General features: G+C 41.0%; 1 protein-coding gene across 1 annotated transcript; it reads left to right on the top strand.

Annotated features, from left to right (window-relative positions):
* Positions 1-10,507: 10,507 nt before the first annotated feature.
* Positions 10,508-12,960, top strand: LOC115055488 (homeobox protein Hox-D4b-like). The gene is made up of 2 exons (XM_029521336.1): positions 10,508-10,979; positions 11,576-12,960. The coding sequence occupies exons 1-2, from the start codon at positions 10,544-10,546 to the stop codon at positions 11,899-11,901; spliced, it is 762 nt and encodes a 253-aa protein (XP_029377196.1). The 5' UTR covers positions 10,508-10,543; the 3' UTR covers positions 11,902-12,960.
* The last annotated feature ends 365 nt before the right edge of the window (positions 12,961-13,325 follow it).

The following is a 13,325-nucleotide window of genomic DNA, read 5'->3' as shown; positions in this document are numbered from 1 at the left end:
TATGCTCGACAAAGTCACAAGGCTGTTGTCAAATGGAGCAAAGATACATAAAGCAACAGAACCTCCTCTATGCTCCATTTTGTTTGGTTACTGGCCCTTGTGCAGAAAATTTTTATTTGTTCACAAATATGTGTGTGTGTGTGTGTGTGTGTGGATGCCTCAGTTTAGTGAGTGTGCACTGGATAATAATTAAACTAATATGAGCAGAACTTAAATAAAGATTATTTATGAGAGCATGAGGCTGATACAAGATTTCTCAGTCAATTTTAATAGACATGCAGATATTGTCTCCTTAGCTAAAAAATTTCAAACAATAACTGGTAGTTTCATCCTTTTGCATTTGAAGCTTTCATCTTGCCCTTCACTCTAGGTCAATATAAAATCCTTTTTGACCTGCAAAAAGAAAGTGAGTTTGCCCTCCACAAAATGTACTTGGGCAGATGGACAGAACAAGACAGAAGGAATCCTCTCTGTGTTTTTGTTTTCACTGACAGTCTTATTTTACGAGGGCAGCCTGAGTGTCAGACAGACAAAGAGGTTGAAGCACAGTATTTCCTCCCTTTTTGGAATTTTACATTTTTTTTCTTTCCCCTGTGAGGGCAGGAGGCAGGGTGTGAGTGATAGAGAGAAACAAAGACAGTATTTCACTGGCGCTGCTCAGCTAAACTCAGCTGGCACTCAATATTTACAGCCTACTGCAATGCGGCAAGGATTCTGTGTGTGTGTGTGTGTGTGTGTGTGCGTAGGTGTGTGAGAAAGTGTCAGTGCGTATGTGAGAGAGGAGAGAAACAAAGAGACAAAAGGAGATGAAGAACACAGTGAGGCAAAGAGTGAGACAGACATTGGCTTAAGCCTGAGACAGACAAAAACTGAGTCTGGAAGATAAGAGAAAAAAAATGTTTGTCTCCTTTGCCTATTTATTACAAATCATGCATATCTCTGTCCCTGCAAGACGCTGCAAAGACTCCACAGCTCCACATTAAGAAGAAGAAAGCATACTACAGGTTCTTCCATTCTGTTTTTACAAATGTTACTTGGCCACAATTACAACAAACAGAAAAGAAGACAATGGAATTAAAGAATCAATCATGAGGGATGATAATGGTTACTGTCCTCGAAGCCTTACTTTAATGGATCATCTGTGATCTTCAGACATCAACCTTACCCTTAAGAGAAACTCATTCTTATACATTGAACTGATATTGCATTTCTCTCATTTATCTCTTTGGCAGAACTCACACAGAAGCAGGAGCAGTTGATCTAAAGCGAAGATGCTGGCCTTTATCATCCGATACAGGTAACAAAAGAAGACAGAGTAGGTGGTGAATTATTCAACTAACTATTAGTTTCACCAATTCTAATAGATTTAACCGATAGATTCTAACTGAGGGACTTTTAATAAGTGGCCCATGTTGTGCCATGTCTCACCACAGTGATTTTGTAACGTTAGATTTGAAGTGGGGCTCTGGTTAAACTGTTGTTGGACCATCAGATGATTGTTGCCCGTTTACAATATGTAGACCAGGAGTGCTGTTGTCCTTATGAACCACTCGGGGGCGCTAACAGTCAGCAAACAGTTGATATAATGTGGCGCACACTGCAGATGCATATACAGAAAATATCTTCTCACACCCATTAACGTCAAATTACATGGGCTTCCTTTTTGTACACTTGCGGTGTATTTGCATTATGCCTCACTCAAATAAATGAAACTATTTTCCCCAAATAATAAATAGCTCCAATATTTGCCACTGAAAGCTCTTGGTAGTCATGACAATGATGCTACATTCTTTGTCTATTTATGAAAATCCCAATTAATAGCAGAGGAGCTCTAGATTCATTTTTGTAATGTAGATTCAGCGGCAGATAATGCTTTGAACACCAGGTGGCGCCAAAGACTCAAGGACGATACTGTTGAACAGCATCGCCCCCCCCCCCCCCCCCCCCGGGTTCATTAAGCTCGGAGGTCATGAGATCTCTCCTCTCCCAGTTACCCTGAATGCACTACGAACAGCCCGTTGTCTAACCCGTTTGGCTCCGGCAGCTAGGAGGCGGCATTAGACAAGCCGAGGCAGGGACACATAAAACAGATCACATCCTTGTGTAGAAGAAAGCAACTGTGCTGAGGTGAAAGAAAAGGTGTGATTTCGGTTTGGAGATATTGAACTTTAAGCATCATGGCTGTTTTGCATTCTTTCTGAAAAAGTCACAAAGGTCAAATTAGATTTTTGTTATTATCTTTGTCAAATTGCACACGAAGTCAATCTCATCTGATGACATAGTAGACACATCCCTGAATTAATTCGTATCCATTCCATTTTTGTTTTGAAATTAGTATTTTTTTTAATCACAGTTTCAATTAATCTGCAGCAGTCATGGTTTTTATTTGATCTTATGTGAAGGTTTTGCTTTACTATCGTTTTGATATTGAAATGCCCCCAGCAGCACGCAGAGCTGCTAAAGCAAATCAAAGCGGTGTCCAGTTTGACGCATAGCCACACACAGACATGCAGAGCCGCGGTGTGTTTTCACAGAGCCTGTTTATGGCTTTATTGCTCCCCATTTACGGAAATCAAAGCAGGAAACAAATGCTCCAAACATTCCAGAAACATCCGGAAAAATGCAGACTGCGTCCAGTTTCTGCTTGTTGTGGAGGAAAGCACCGCAGTGAAAACCAAAGGGGGTCTCCTCTGGGTGACAGTCTCCTCTACGCACTGAATATATTTCTTTTGCGCACTCTTTTATATACGCCCATTTTTTATTTTTTATCCCAATCACACCAATCACAAAGACGCAGATAGAGCATGAAATATAAATATATTTTTTAAAACCCAAATGTAATGTTTGTATTTGGAAAAGCGTCTAATTTTGAAGAAAATTTATCCAGAGAAAAAAATTAAACCAAAGAAAAAGACACTTCAACTACTTAGACCACTGCGGTGTAAATAAACCCGAGCTAAACTAAAACGACAACAAAAGGCAGCATTTCGAATCTCCAGCAGCGCAAAAACCCCAGAGATTATAGGCTTTCTTTCTTCTTCTTCTTCTTCTTTGGCGCCATTATCGAATAAAGACGCTCTTGGTGCAGGGCCTAATAATTTATGAACCCGCGTGGGAGCAGCGGGGGGAAAAAAAGGAGCACGTGACGGTAATAAAGTGTGTTTTATTGCCGGCGGTTTGACAAGCCCCAAAATATAACTCAGAGAGAATAGCCGACAGGCGGCCAGATGGGATTGGTAGCCGATATTTGTACGAAATCAACAGAATCCTCTTTGTGTCGGTGAGGGAAACAACGGAGAGGCTTCCAATAATCACCTTCGATCCGCTCCAACGGGACTTTATCGTAACCAACGGTCGCGTTTTAACGCGAGATCAGAGAGAACAAGTAAGTGCGTCTTGTTTTCATATTTGGCACAGATATGAAGTTATGACTGTAGGGGCCGAGGGGGGGGGGGGTTAGATGGAAGACCAGAGGTGGGTGGGTTGAGGGGGGGAGCGTTCGCCCAAAATAAAGCCATGGTCCAGGGACCCCCCAAGGGTCCCTGGAGGGGAGACTGAGAGGGTCCACAGATCCACCTGTACTCAAATATATAATCTAATTAACGCACTACAAACTTACAGTTGCGACTGAAGCGCACTGACAATTTTCCTCTATAGTCCGAAATCATAATCAAGCACTTTCCAGGCCTTCATTTACAGAAATTCAAGGAATCTATCGGTATAAATCAAGACATCAGCTCGTGTTAGATCTTTAGATGCGTATTTGCTGCTGATGGGGTTTTTTTTTTTATCTTGTAAAGTTGGACCATATTTTGCAAAACATCAACACATTTTTATTCCTATACAGAATAAAATGTATGATGATGATGATGAAAGGCTATTAATACATATATTTTTAGATGTCTGAAAACCGAATTTGTAGCCTACATTTGTTGGAGGGTTTTATAAACACTGTGTCTCAGAGGTTATTAAACTGGTTTGACACCGCTTTCTGTGCTCACATAACAGTGAAGATGCGGCTGAGACTGTCAGCACTGTATTGACATTCTTGTGCGCATCCTCGAGTATTTAGTTCTTATATTCAAAGAGGTGTATTTCATGCAAAGCGCTTAACATAAAAACAGCATAGGCTGCGAGTGTGTCGTACTATGTGTCTGTACTTTTTCAGCAGCATGGGTTCCTATGTGGCCGCACAGTAGCCAAAAAATAAAGCGGCCGAATCTCAGTCCGTTTGGCAAGGATTTCCACATACTACTACTGAAGACTGAAATATAATCATTTTAATACCAACTTTGATGCGGCTTATACAAGAAATTTCTGTTAGACTTCATTTCTGCAGAAAGTTTTTTGTTGTTGTTGTTGTTGTTTTTATATAGTTGCATCTTTAGGAATAAAACCCGTCGTTAGATTGAGCCTGTGCCGCAGTGTTGCGGCGCGTTTGTGTGGATATGTAAACACGGTGTGAGTAATCTGGAGTTATGGCCCTTCCTTGAGATGTGAATTTCTACAGCTACCTCTGATAACACCAAGCCTCACTCCTCTGCACCCTGTAAGCACGCAGAGCGCTATACCGGCAATTTATGGCAAGAAGAACATTTGGATTATACATATAGTCACAGCTGGAGACTGCTCCATAAATGCAGCGCAAGCAAAACGACAACAGGGACATTCATCTTTTAAACAACCTTCGGGCTTGTCGAGAACTGAGGTGCAGGGCTGATTTTGAATTACCCACCAATATCAAATATCTGCTTTCCTCAACGATGATCTGTCTATTTAGAGTCTGCAAAAACGGGGTTAAATATTGTATGCTGGTGTTTTCCACTTGAGGATATATTTTTTTCTTTATTGCCATAGCCAGCTTTAACCTACTAAAAAGCACTTAAGATAATAAATATAGCCTCTATGATCCAGACATCTACATATTATTTATTGCTGACTAACTCGGGATTATACAACTGTTGATATTTGAAGGATGGTGTTTATTGGTCAAAATATTAACGCAGCTCAGTAACGCAGTAAAAAAAAAAAAAACTATGAATTATTAGTTTAAGGTCTACAATATATCGGAAGACTAAATAGAAACAATAACAAAGTTGTAATAATAATAATAATAATAATAATTGCAGCCAATAAAAATAACATACAATACTTTTAGCATTATTTTAGCGTATAAAATGAACGTGGCTTTGCTTAGTAAAAATCGCGTCTTTTTTAGTTTCAGGGAAAATAAATTGATCTGATGAAACTATAATCCTAGTTCATTAATCCTACAGACTAATAATCATTCTGTAATTTTGATCATCTTACTGCACGTTGTTTCATTTATCCGCCTATAATTTAAAGTCAGAATTTGCGCTTTCTCCGTGTTACCAGTGGTCAATCTGAGACGGTGCATGCCGGTTCCCATGCAGGGCTGGAGGTCGCAGTTAATGTCTAAACCGGGTTAAAGCTGCTCTCAGCTCGGCTTTGACCCGGCACAGGGCCGGGGGCGGAGGGGTGATCCGGCGGTCAGCCTGTCTAAGATGAAAAAGTGAAACGACCCCAGAAAGAAAAGCCACGTCTGAATGGCTTTATATAACAAACGCTAACTTCGGATGAGTAGAGGATTTATCTAAGAGTTTGTATAAAAGTAAAAAAAAAATGCTTAGGTGAAAAGTAGCTGAGCAATGTTTTAAAACCAGGTCTGAAAAAAAAAAACCAACTATGAACACGAATAAACACAGAAAGTTAGATTCATTTCCAGCAGCTGATGGATATCTGCCAAACAGCTGATCAGTGGAGGGTTTGGAGTAGCATAACAGCTGACGTTCACCAATACCCGACCAATAAATGAAAATGTAAATGAGAGATGATGAAATGATCGCTACGCGAATAGCCAATCGGGGATGCATAAAAAAAAACCCAATACAATCCCATTTGTTCAAATTAGGAGGTAATGATATTTTAACTGAAAAATGGCTTCCTTGGCTCACATTTTAACTCTTCAATTTCGGACTCGCGCTTGTCTTTGCACAACAATAATCCAGTGGAGGGAGAAACCGGTTGAACAATGGGCCGGTGACTCCCGCAGGCCAGCGTGAACTCTGCATGGTCCCCAGCTCGGGCCCCTGCGTGGCCCTGTCCAGCGCCAGGACTGATGAAACGGTGAACCAGCGGTCAACGATTCTGATTGACCCTCTGGCGACCTGACGGCAGCTAGGCTACATTCTTAAAGAAGAATGCTCTTTCAAAAACCGAAACATCTCTCCGTTGTTGTTGTTGCCTCTAAAAGGAGTCCACCAAAGTTCAGAGCTGGGGAGCCCCATTCAGGAGGTGCGAGCTAATGACTCCAGTCTTCAAAACCTTCTATTTAGCAGGAGAATTTAGGCTGGAATAATTGTGAAAAATGAAAGTTTTAGGTCAAAGTCCTTTTTTTAAAGGCAGGGATTAATAGTTTTAGAGTGAATGGATTTTCGGACCATTTGTACATCTGCAGAAAGGTGCTCTGAAGCATGCGGTTTCATTACTCAACCACATCCATCTGGATTGTTGAGAATCACTGTTTAGCTCAGCTTCAAAACGGGTTTTTGTGTGTTTATCCTTCCCACTGTTCAATGTGAAACCAATCTTGTGTCGTATAAAGTTTTGCCTTTCTTCTCACTCTGCTTTACCAACAAATGGCTGAAAGCAGAGTTTTCAGCAGCCACTCACTCAAATGGTCCTGGGAACCTACTAAAATGTAAACAGCAAAAATGAGTCTCAGCCGGAGCACAGGAAAATTGCCCAGGGCATGAAATGAAAACAGAAATTGTCTTTGGTATCTTTAGGAACATTTATAGGAAATGCACTTCCGGTGTTATTTGTCCATATGTTGCATGAGAATGTCACAAGTATTCTTAATTCTGAATATTTCTATGCTATCACTGATATCACTGGTAAACTGGCTGATGACAATTTAAATAGTATATATCTATCCTGTGGTGCTTCCTCTGGCCAGCTGATGGCAGATGTTGAATTATAAACATCTACAGGGACTGTGGGCCATCATAAATCTATTTCTGCGAGATCTAAGTAGGAAATTTTGTTTTGCCCTCAGGGCCATGTTCATTCAGGCACAGTGATCCTCCTTCTATAATCTCATCTGAGGTCCAGGCTGAGTTCAGAAATCATCGCTGGCCACCATTCAAATGCTGGTCACGTTTGCACTGCGGCTGGTAGCTTGTTTACCAGCAACATTGGCAGGTGACCAGTTGTCATTAGTGAGCCTTGCTCTGTCCACAAAGCCTACAGCTAGCTATGTGAAAGAGGTGAACTGATAAAGGTGTTCCAACATGGAACTATTACTAAATTTGTAAAAAAAAAACAAAAAAAAAACAAGCTTAGTCAACTAAATGATGCCACCAGTGACAAACTATATTTTGCAGTTATACCCATGGTATCGAATACAAGCATATAAAGCTAATATTCTGCATTACTACATCCAAGCCTCAAATTTTAACTTTGCAAGGATCATTTTCTAAAACCATCAAGATGAGTTTTCGGTAATATTGAGGTGTAGTGCACTACATTGTGAAATATTTTTATGTTTTTCTTTGGCATTTACTACAACCTCATTAATAAATATGTAGTTGAATGAATTCTGCTCATCACAACATTTATTAAGGCAGAATGTGTGACTGAGGTGTAACACTGGACTGCATTACAATGTATAGATATATCTAATAAAGTGGAAATGTACAAAGCAGTGAGGTCGCAATTCTCATGCAGTGTGTAAAAAAATAATAATAATAATAATCAAGGCTTGATTCCATAGTCTTCCTGTTACCTTCACATAGAATCACCAAAGTGAGCCTGTGGTTTGGACAAGGCTGACTCTCCATCCCATCCCTCACTCACCGCTATTCTTAACGCTCTTTATTATTGCCATTTACTTGCGATACAATGTGCAACTATGACAAACTTCTAAGCTCACTTCCCTGTTCTCTCCTTATTCTTTGTTCTGTAAAGCCCTCGCTCACTGGTACAAGACAGATATCCCTCCTACATATCCACCTTGTTCAGAGCACTGTTGCAGATGCCATCCGTAAAGATGACGGACTCACTTTCTTATACTAATTACACATATGTATCAAAATTAATGTTCTACGCCCATAATGAGTTATTGATGTCAAAAAGCTTTGCTACAGCACCATTAATGGTTTCAATAAATTATCCAATGACACTAATGCATCACATGTTGAACATCAGAAACATACACTGGTTAAAAATGAAGGGAGAATGGTAATGTAAGGTAATCATTTATAGGTCAAGCACTGGATGCTAGCAGAGAAAGTTCAAATTTGTGAATAAGGATATGTGATAGTAAATCTCCATCAACAGCAAAAAGAAGTCACCATCAGCAGCCAACCTTTGAGTGAGCCTTTGCCTATATATACCCTGTAGAACCGAATGTGTGTGGAGCTGCCTCAGTCACAGATTGGGTTCTAGGGGAGTCTATGGGCGAGGAATAGCCATCTATCAAAACCCACGAAAGGCAAAGGAAAAACTGAGTTGGGGAAGGAAAAAGTCGAGTTTTTGCTTTGCCAAAGGAACAAGTATGCCCTTTCCATAAGCTACAGGCTGTACCTCACTGAAATGTGTGTTATGTCTCTCAAAGATCCACTTATTTTGATGGGGGGAGCTTGGGCCATCATGTCATACGGTGCTGCTTGTGTCCAAACCAACCATCACATTAAGCTGGATGATTTGCACACACACATTTAAACACTGTACACAATCAGATTGGATCTGATTCCTTGGTGTCATTCAGGTCTGCTCAGTTAAGTGTCACTTAAGAAATTAAACCAGCAATTTGGTTTCATCACAGGGGGACATACAAATGTGACTGTGCGTACAAACATGAATATCAGAATTAGTTAAATTATTTGCTTGCTGAACTACTATTGATTTTGAAACTCATTCAAAAGCACACCATGACTGCTATTCTTTTGTAAAAAAAGAAATGTTCTTTTTATCTTAGATAATATCTTCACATGTTTAATGTTCAAAAATCAAACTTTTTCAGTATATAGTGTATTGTGTGTACTGCTCATCCTGTTGTGGGTAAAAAATGAATGAGGAGTTGGTTTTCTTAACATATAAAAGCTAAACTGCCTTTCTTTTGGAGCTTGATGGCAAAACTCCATCCATACTCGGGCAGGTAAAAGATAAAAATGCCTTAATCTGACAAAAAATGTGAGAGAAATGTGCCCCTTTTTATGGAAATGGTAGTTTACCTGCAATTTTTAGTCATTCCTCATGAGCCAGTCTGAATAAATGGCTCATTAGGTTAGACAGATTCACTTGTTCTCTCTCAGCCGTGTTAAAACCTTCAGATCTATTACACCCTCCACACGAGCTCTTTTAATATCGTGGCCAAGAAAAAAACGTTTTTTCCTCCTCTCTTTATTGGAAGATTATTACCGGCTACATGAGGCAGAGGTAATAGCGGGTCGTCATCACAGGAGTTATTTAGAGGTTTTGGCTCAGTGTCAGACCTTCAGCACCCTAAGAGAGCAGCTGCAGAGGAAATCCTCATGAAATCTTGGTGGATGTTACACAGATTTATGATGCTCTCCTTGGTACAAATGTGACATTTTTTTCTCAACTGTGATTTAACATTTTGCACAGAAACGAGTTACCTGAATATGTATATATAAAGAAATACACACGGCACATAGCGTCCATGTTGTATGGCTTTTTCTCAGTGTGAGGGCTTCAATTTAGCATATTCCCACTTATCACTTTCACCTTTTTTCGATTTAGCATCCTGCATAATTCACCCTGTCGCATTTTATTCTCGTTGAGCATCATTTTTTAAACCAAGCAAAGCTTTTTTTCCTCCCCTCCTTTAAAAGCAGAGTTGGTGGTGGTGAACGGGACACCCCGGGCTGACCCCGGCCTAACAAAGCCAACTACTAGTCACTGTCTGGGAACCTTTTATCCCATTCTTTTATTGGACGCCTTTTTGACCGGGCACGTTTTTTGTACGTCCTTTGACTCGCCACAAGGCCAAATATGGCTCAGCCGGCCGTCAATATGGGCGAGATGAATTTTTCAGCTACGGCCATCTGTGTGGGGGTAAAAGTCAGTCAGCTAAAAGTCATAAATCCAGAGACCGAGCATCTTCAATAGGTGTGAGGGTGGGGGTGGATGGATGGATGGATGGATAGATAGATGATTTTTTTTTTTTAAATCCCACTCCACATGGCACCAGCAGTCTTTACGAATCTTGACCTTATTTTTCAAAGTCCGAAGACATCTATTCTTGACCATATCCCCATCCCAAATCTTCATTAGCCCCATAATGAACATTTTTCCCTCGAATTATCCCATTACGTCTGACATAAACAAGCCGAAGTGCCGCCTCCCATTGGCTGGCCGCAGGGTCACGTGGCCCGCGCGGCCGTCCGTCTATTTGACAGCCGCAGGATGGCTTGATGCCAGAGGGGGAAAAAGAGACAGAGAGAGGGGAGAGAAAGAAAAATTAGTATTCTCCTACTAGCCTCGCTATAAATCAATCATGGAGTCCTACGTGGTGAGCTGTAAATATGCTGAGCCGCAGTTCCCGCCTTGTGAAGAAGATTACAGTAATTTTAGTGATCAAGGGGGGTATTATAACAACCCCCAGGACAGTGGTAGTTATGGAGGGGGCTATCAGCCTCTGCAGCCCCCTCCGCCTCCTTACACACCACAACAAAGCGGCTATCAACACTCTTTGCAGGGGCATCACCGGGAGGATGGAGAGGAACACCCGCTGCACCAAGGTGCCACCTTCCCCGGCTACAGAGAGACAGACGGCCCCGGGAAGGAGAGGTTCCCGGTGGGTGACCTGCAGTGCCAGGCCTGGATGACCTGTGCAAAGTCCGCTCAGGTGCAGAGGAAAACGGCCTACCAGGGCAAGGACAAGCCGCCTATTGTTGTCTACCCGTGGATGAAGAAAGTGCACGTTGCTCACGGTGAGATATCCTGAGGATTTACACCTCTCCATCTCTTCTCCGCTCTCTCGTTCCATTTCTCATCATTTCACTGTGTCTGATTCCGTTGTTTATATTTTTATCTGCCGGAACCTCTCCTGATTCTCTCTCTCCCTCTGTCTTTCTCTTTCTATCTGGTGTTTTGTCCATTTGTGAGCACCGCTTTTTGTTGTCGAGTTATTTACGATCTCAGTGAGAGTCAGGGAGAATTACAACCACAATAAAGTTTTATGACCCTGCCAGAGTCTGTTTGTGCGAGTGTGTGTGTGTGTGTGTATGTGTGTGTGTGTGTGTGTGTGTGTGTGTGTGCATATTAACTTGTGTGGGTGAACAACAAGCTGCAAGTTAAAAGTAAAGATTATTTCTTGGATCTCCTCCCGGCCGACCGCAAATACGGATTATTAAATTACCTCTCAATAATTCTCAACAATAGATTTTAAAACGCCAGACTTCATGGCTCAAAAAAGGCAATACAATACTATTTTTCAAATTCTAATAAATTAAATGAGGTCAGTAAAAGTAAACGTGTTATCTGTATTGAAATCTTAATATTTTGTTTGTTTTCATGGTTTCTAAAGTGAATCCAAACCACGTGGGACCGGAGCCAAAGCGGTTGAGGACGGCCTACACGCGCCAGCAGGTCCTGGAGCTCGAGAAGGAGTTCCACTTCAGCCGATACCTCACGCGCCGCCGCCGCGTGGAGGTGGCTCACGCGCTCTGCCTGTCTGAGCGGCAGGTGAAGGTGTGGTTCCAGAACCGGCGCATGCGCTGGAAGAAGGACAACAAGCTGCCCAACACTAAAGGACGGAGCAAAAACAAGAAGACAACGGACAACAACAACAGCAGCAGCAGCAGCAGTAGCGGCGGCAGCGACAGGCCGGTGAAGGCGGTGATAACTGTGTGACGGTGGCAGCAGTGTGGCCCACAGAGGCAGCATGATCGCACCTTCAACCTCCAAAACTCACGTTGGTGGATCGATCCAGGGTAACTGCGGTCCTGAGAAAACTCTCAACTGCTTTAAAATGATCCACACAGACCAGCAAAAAGGACCCAGTATTACTTTCAAGTATTTTTTTGTCTCCTTATTGTTTTGAACAAATATGTCTGTTTGTGCAGAGGTAGACTTGTTTCATTGAGTCTGACATTAAGGGCTGCAATGGATGATTCTATATATATATTTTTTTTAAGTTCATTCTTCCCCTCCATCTGCCGATTCTTTCCTCAATTAATCGTTTGGTCTATGAAATGCCAGAAAGTGGCCGAGGTGTCTTTTTCAGATGGGATTTGATTCAAATCCCATAGAAATCCACGATAATGTGATATATAAGCAGACACTTTATAATATAAGAGGCTGAGAACGAATTTTTCCGGTACAGAACGAGGAATTGATTGGGATATCATAGTGGGTGAAATTGCCTAATATTTCCTGTCTAGCTCCAAATCGATTAATCGTTTAATCTTTACAGCTGTTCTTAGATTTATGTCATTTATAAGGCTATAGACGGTCTGACATCTCTGGGGCAATTAGAGAAATGTTTCATGTTTAGACAGCCTGTGTTAAAGGCGCTAAAGCATGGTGCCTGTAATTTATTGCAGTCTTGGCAAACTCTACCTGCCTGCAGTGAACGAGGACATATTGTGTCTTTTGGTGAAAACAGGGTTTCATTTTTGTTTGTTTGTTTTTTCCCTACAGGGTCAACATAATACAGGGTTTTATAATAGCTACCTAAAAGATGAAATTGTCTAACTTATGAATATGCACATTACCAAAATGTTGTTTCCACAGACTGAAGCGTAAAAGGTGAAAATACATTAAAAGAGGACAGTAAACACCAAATTGCTCTCGGCTGTCCAGTAGAATGGTTTTAGCTTTTATTTTGTACGTAGATCAACCCCGCCCCCCAAAAAGAAAAAAAAAAAGTAGGAGAATTAGCCATATGCCGATATAATGAACTTTATTATATGGAAGAAGTTACACATTTGTATGCACGAGAAATAAACAATAATTAAAACTGTTCAATTGTACATACAGCTTAAATGTATGATAGTGGCGGTCGATTCAACACATTTTCTCAGGGTTACAGGGTTTTAACGAAAATTACTTTCTGTAGGGGTTGTTTGATTCAAGTACCGAGAGGTTTAAAATAATCTCCATAATGTTGTTTTTCAAAGAAAACTTTCTTTCTTTGATTCCAGTGTTATATGCTATCGATTTCTATGTTAGCCTACGCCAGTACTTATTTTTATTTGTATTATTTAGAAGCACATTTTATTCTTTGTAGCATCATCTGCGTTATGTGGTATTATATACATTTTTTTTAAATGAAA

This window comes from Echeneis naucrates, chromosome 15, assembly GCF_900963305.1.
Source record: "Echeneis naucrates chromosome 15, fEcheNa1.1, whole genome shotgun sequence".
Classification (NCBI taxonomy): Eukaryota; Metazoa; Chordata; class Actinopteri; order Carangiformes; family Echeneidae; genus Echeneis; species Echeneis naucrates.
The sequence above is the reverse complement of the archived record's forward strand: the minus strand, read 5'-3'. Positions and strand labels throughout refer to the sequence as shown.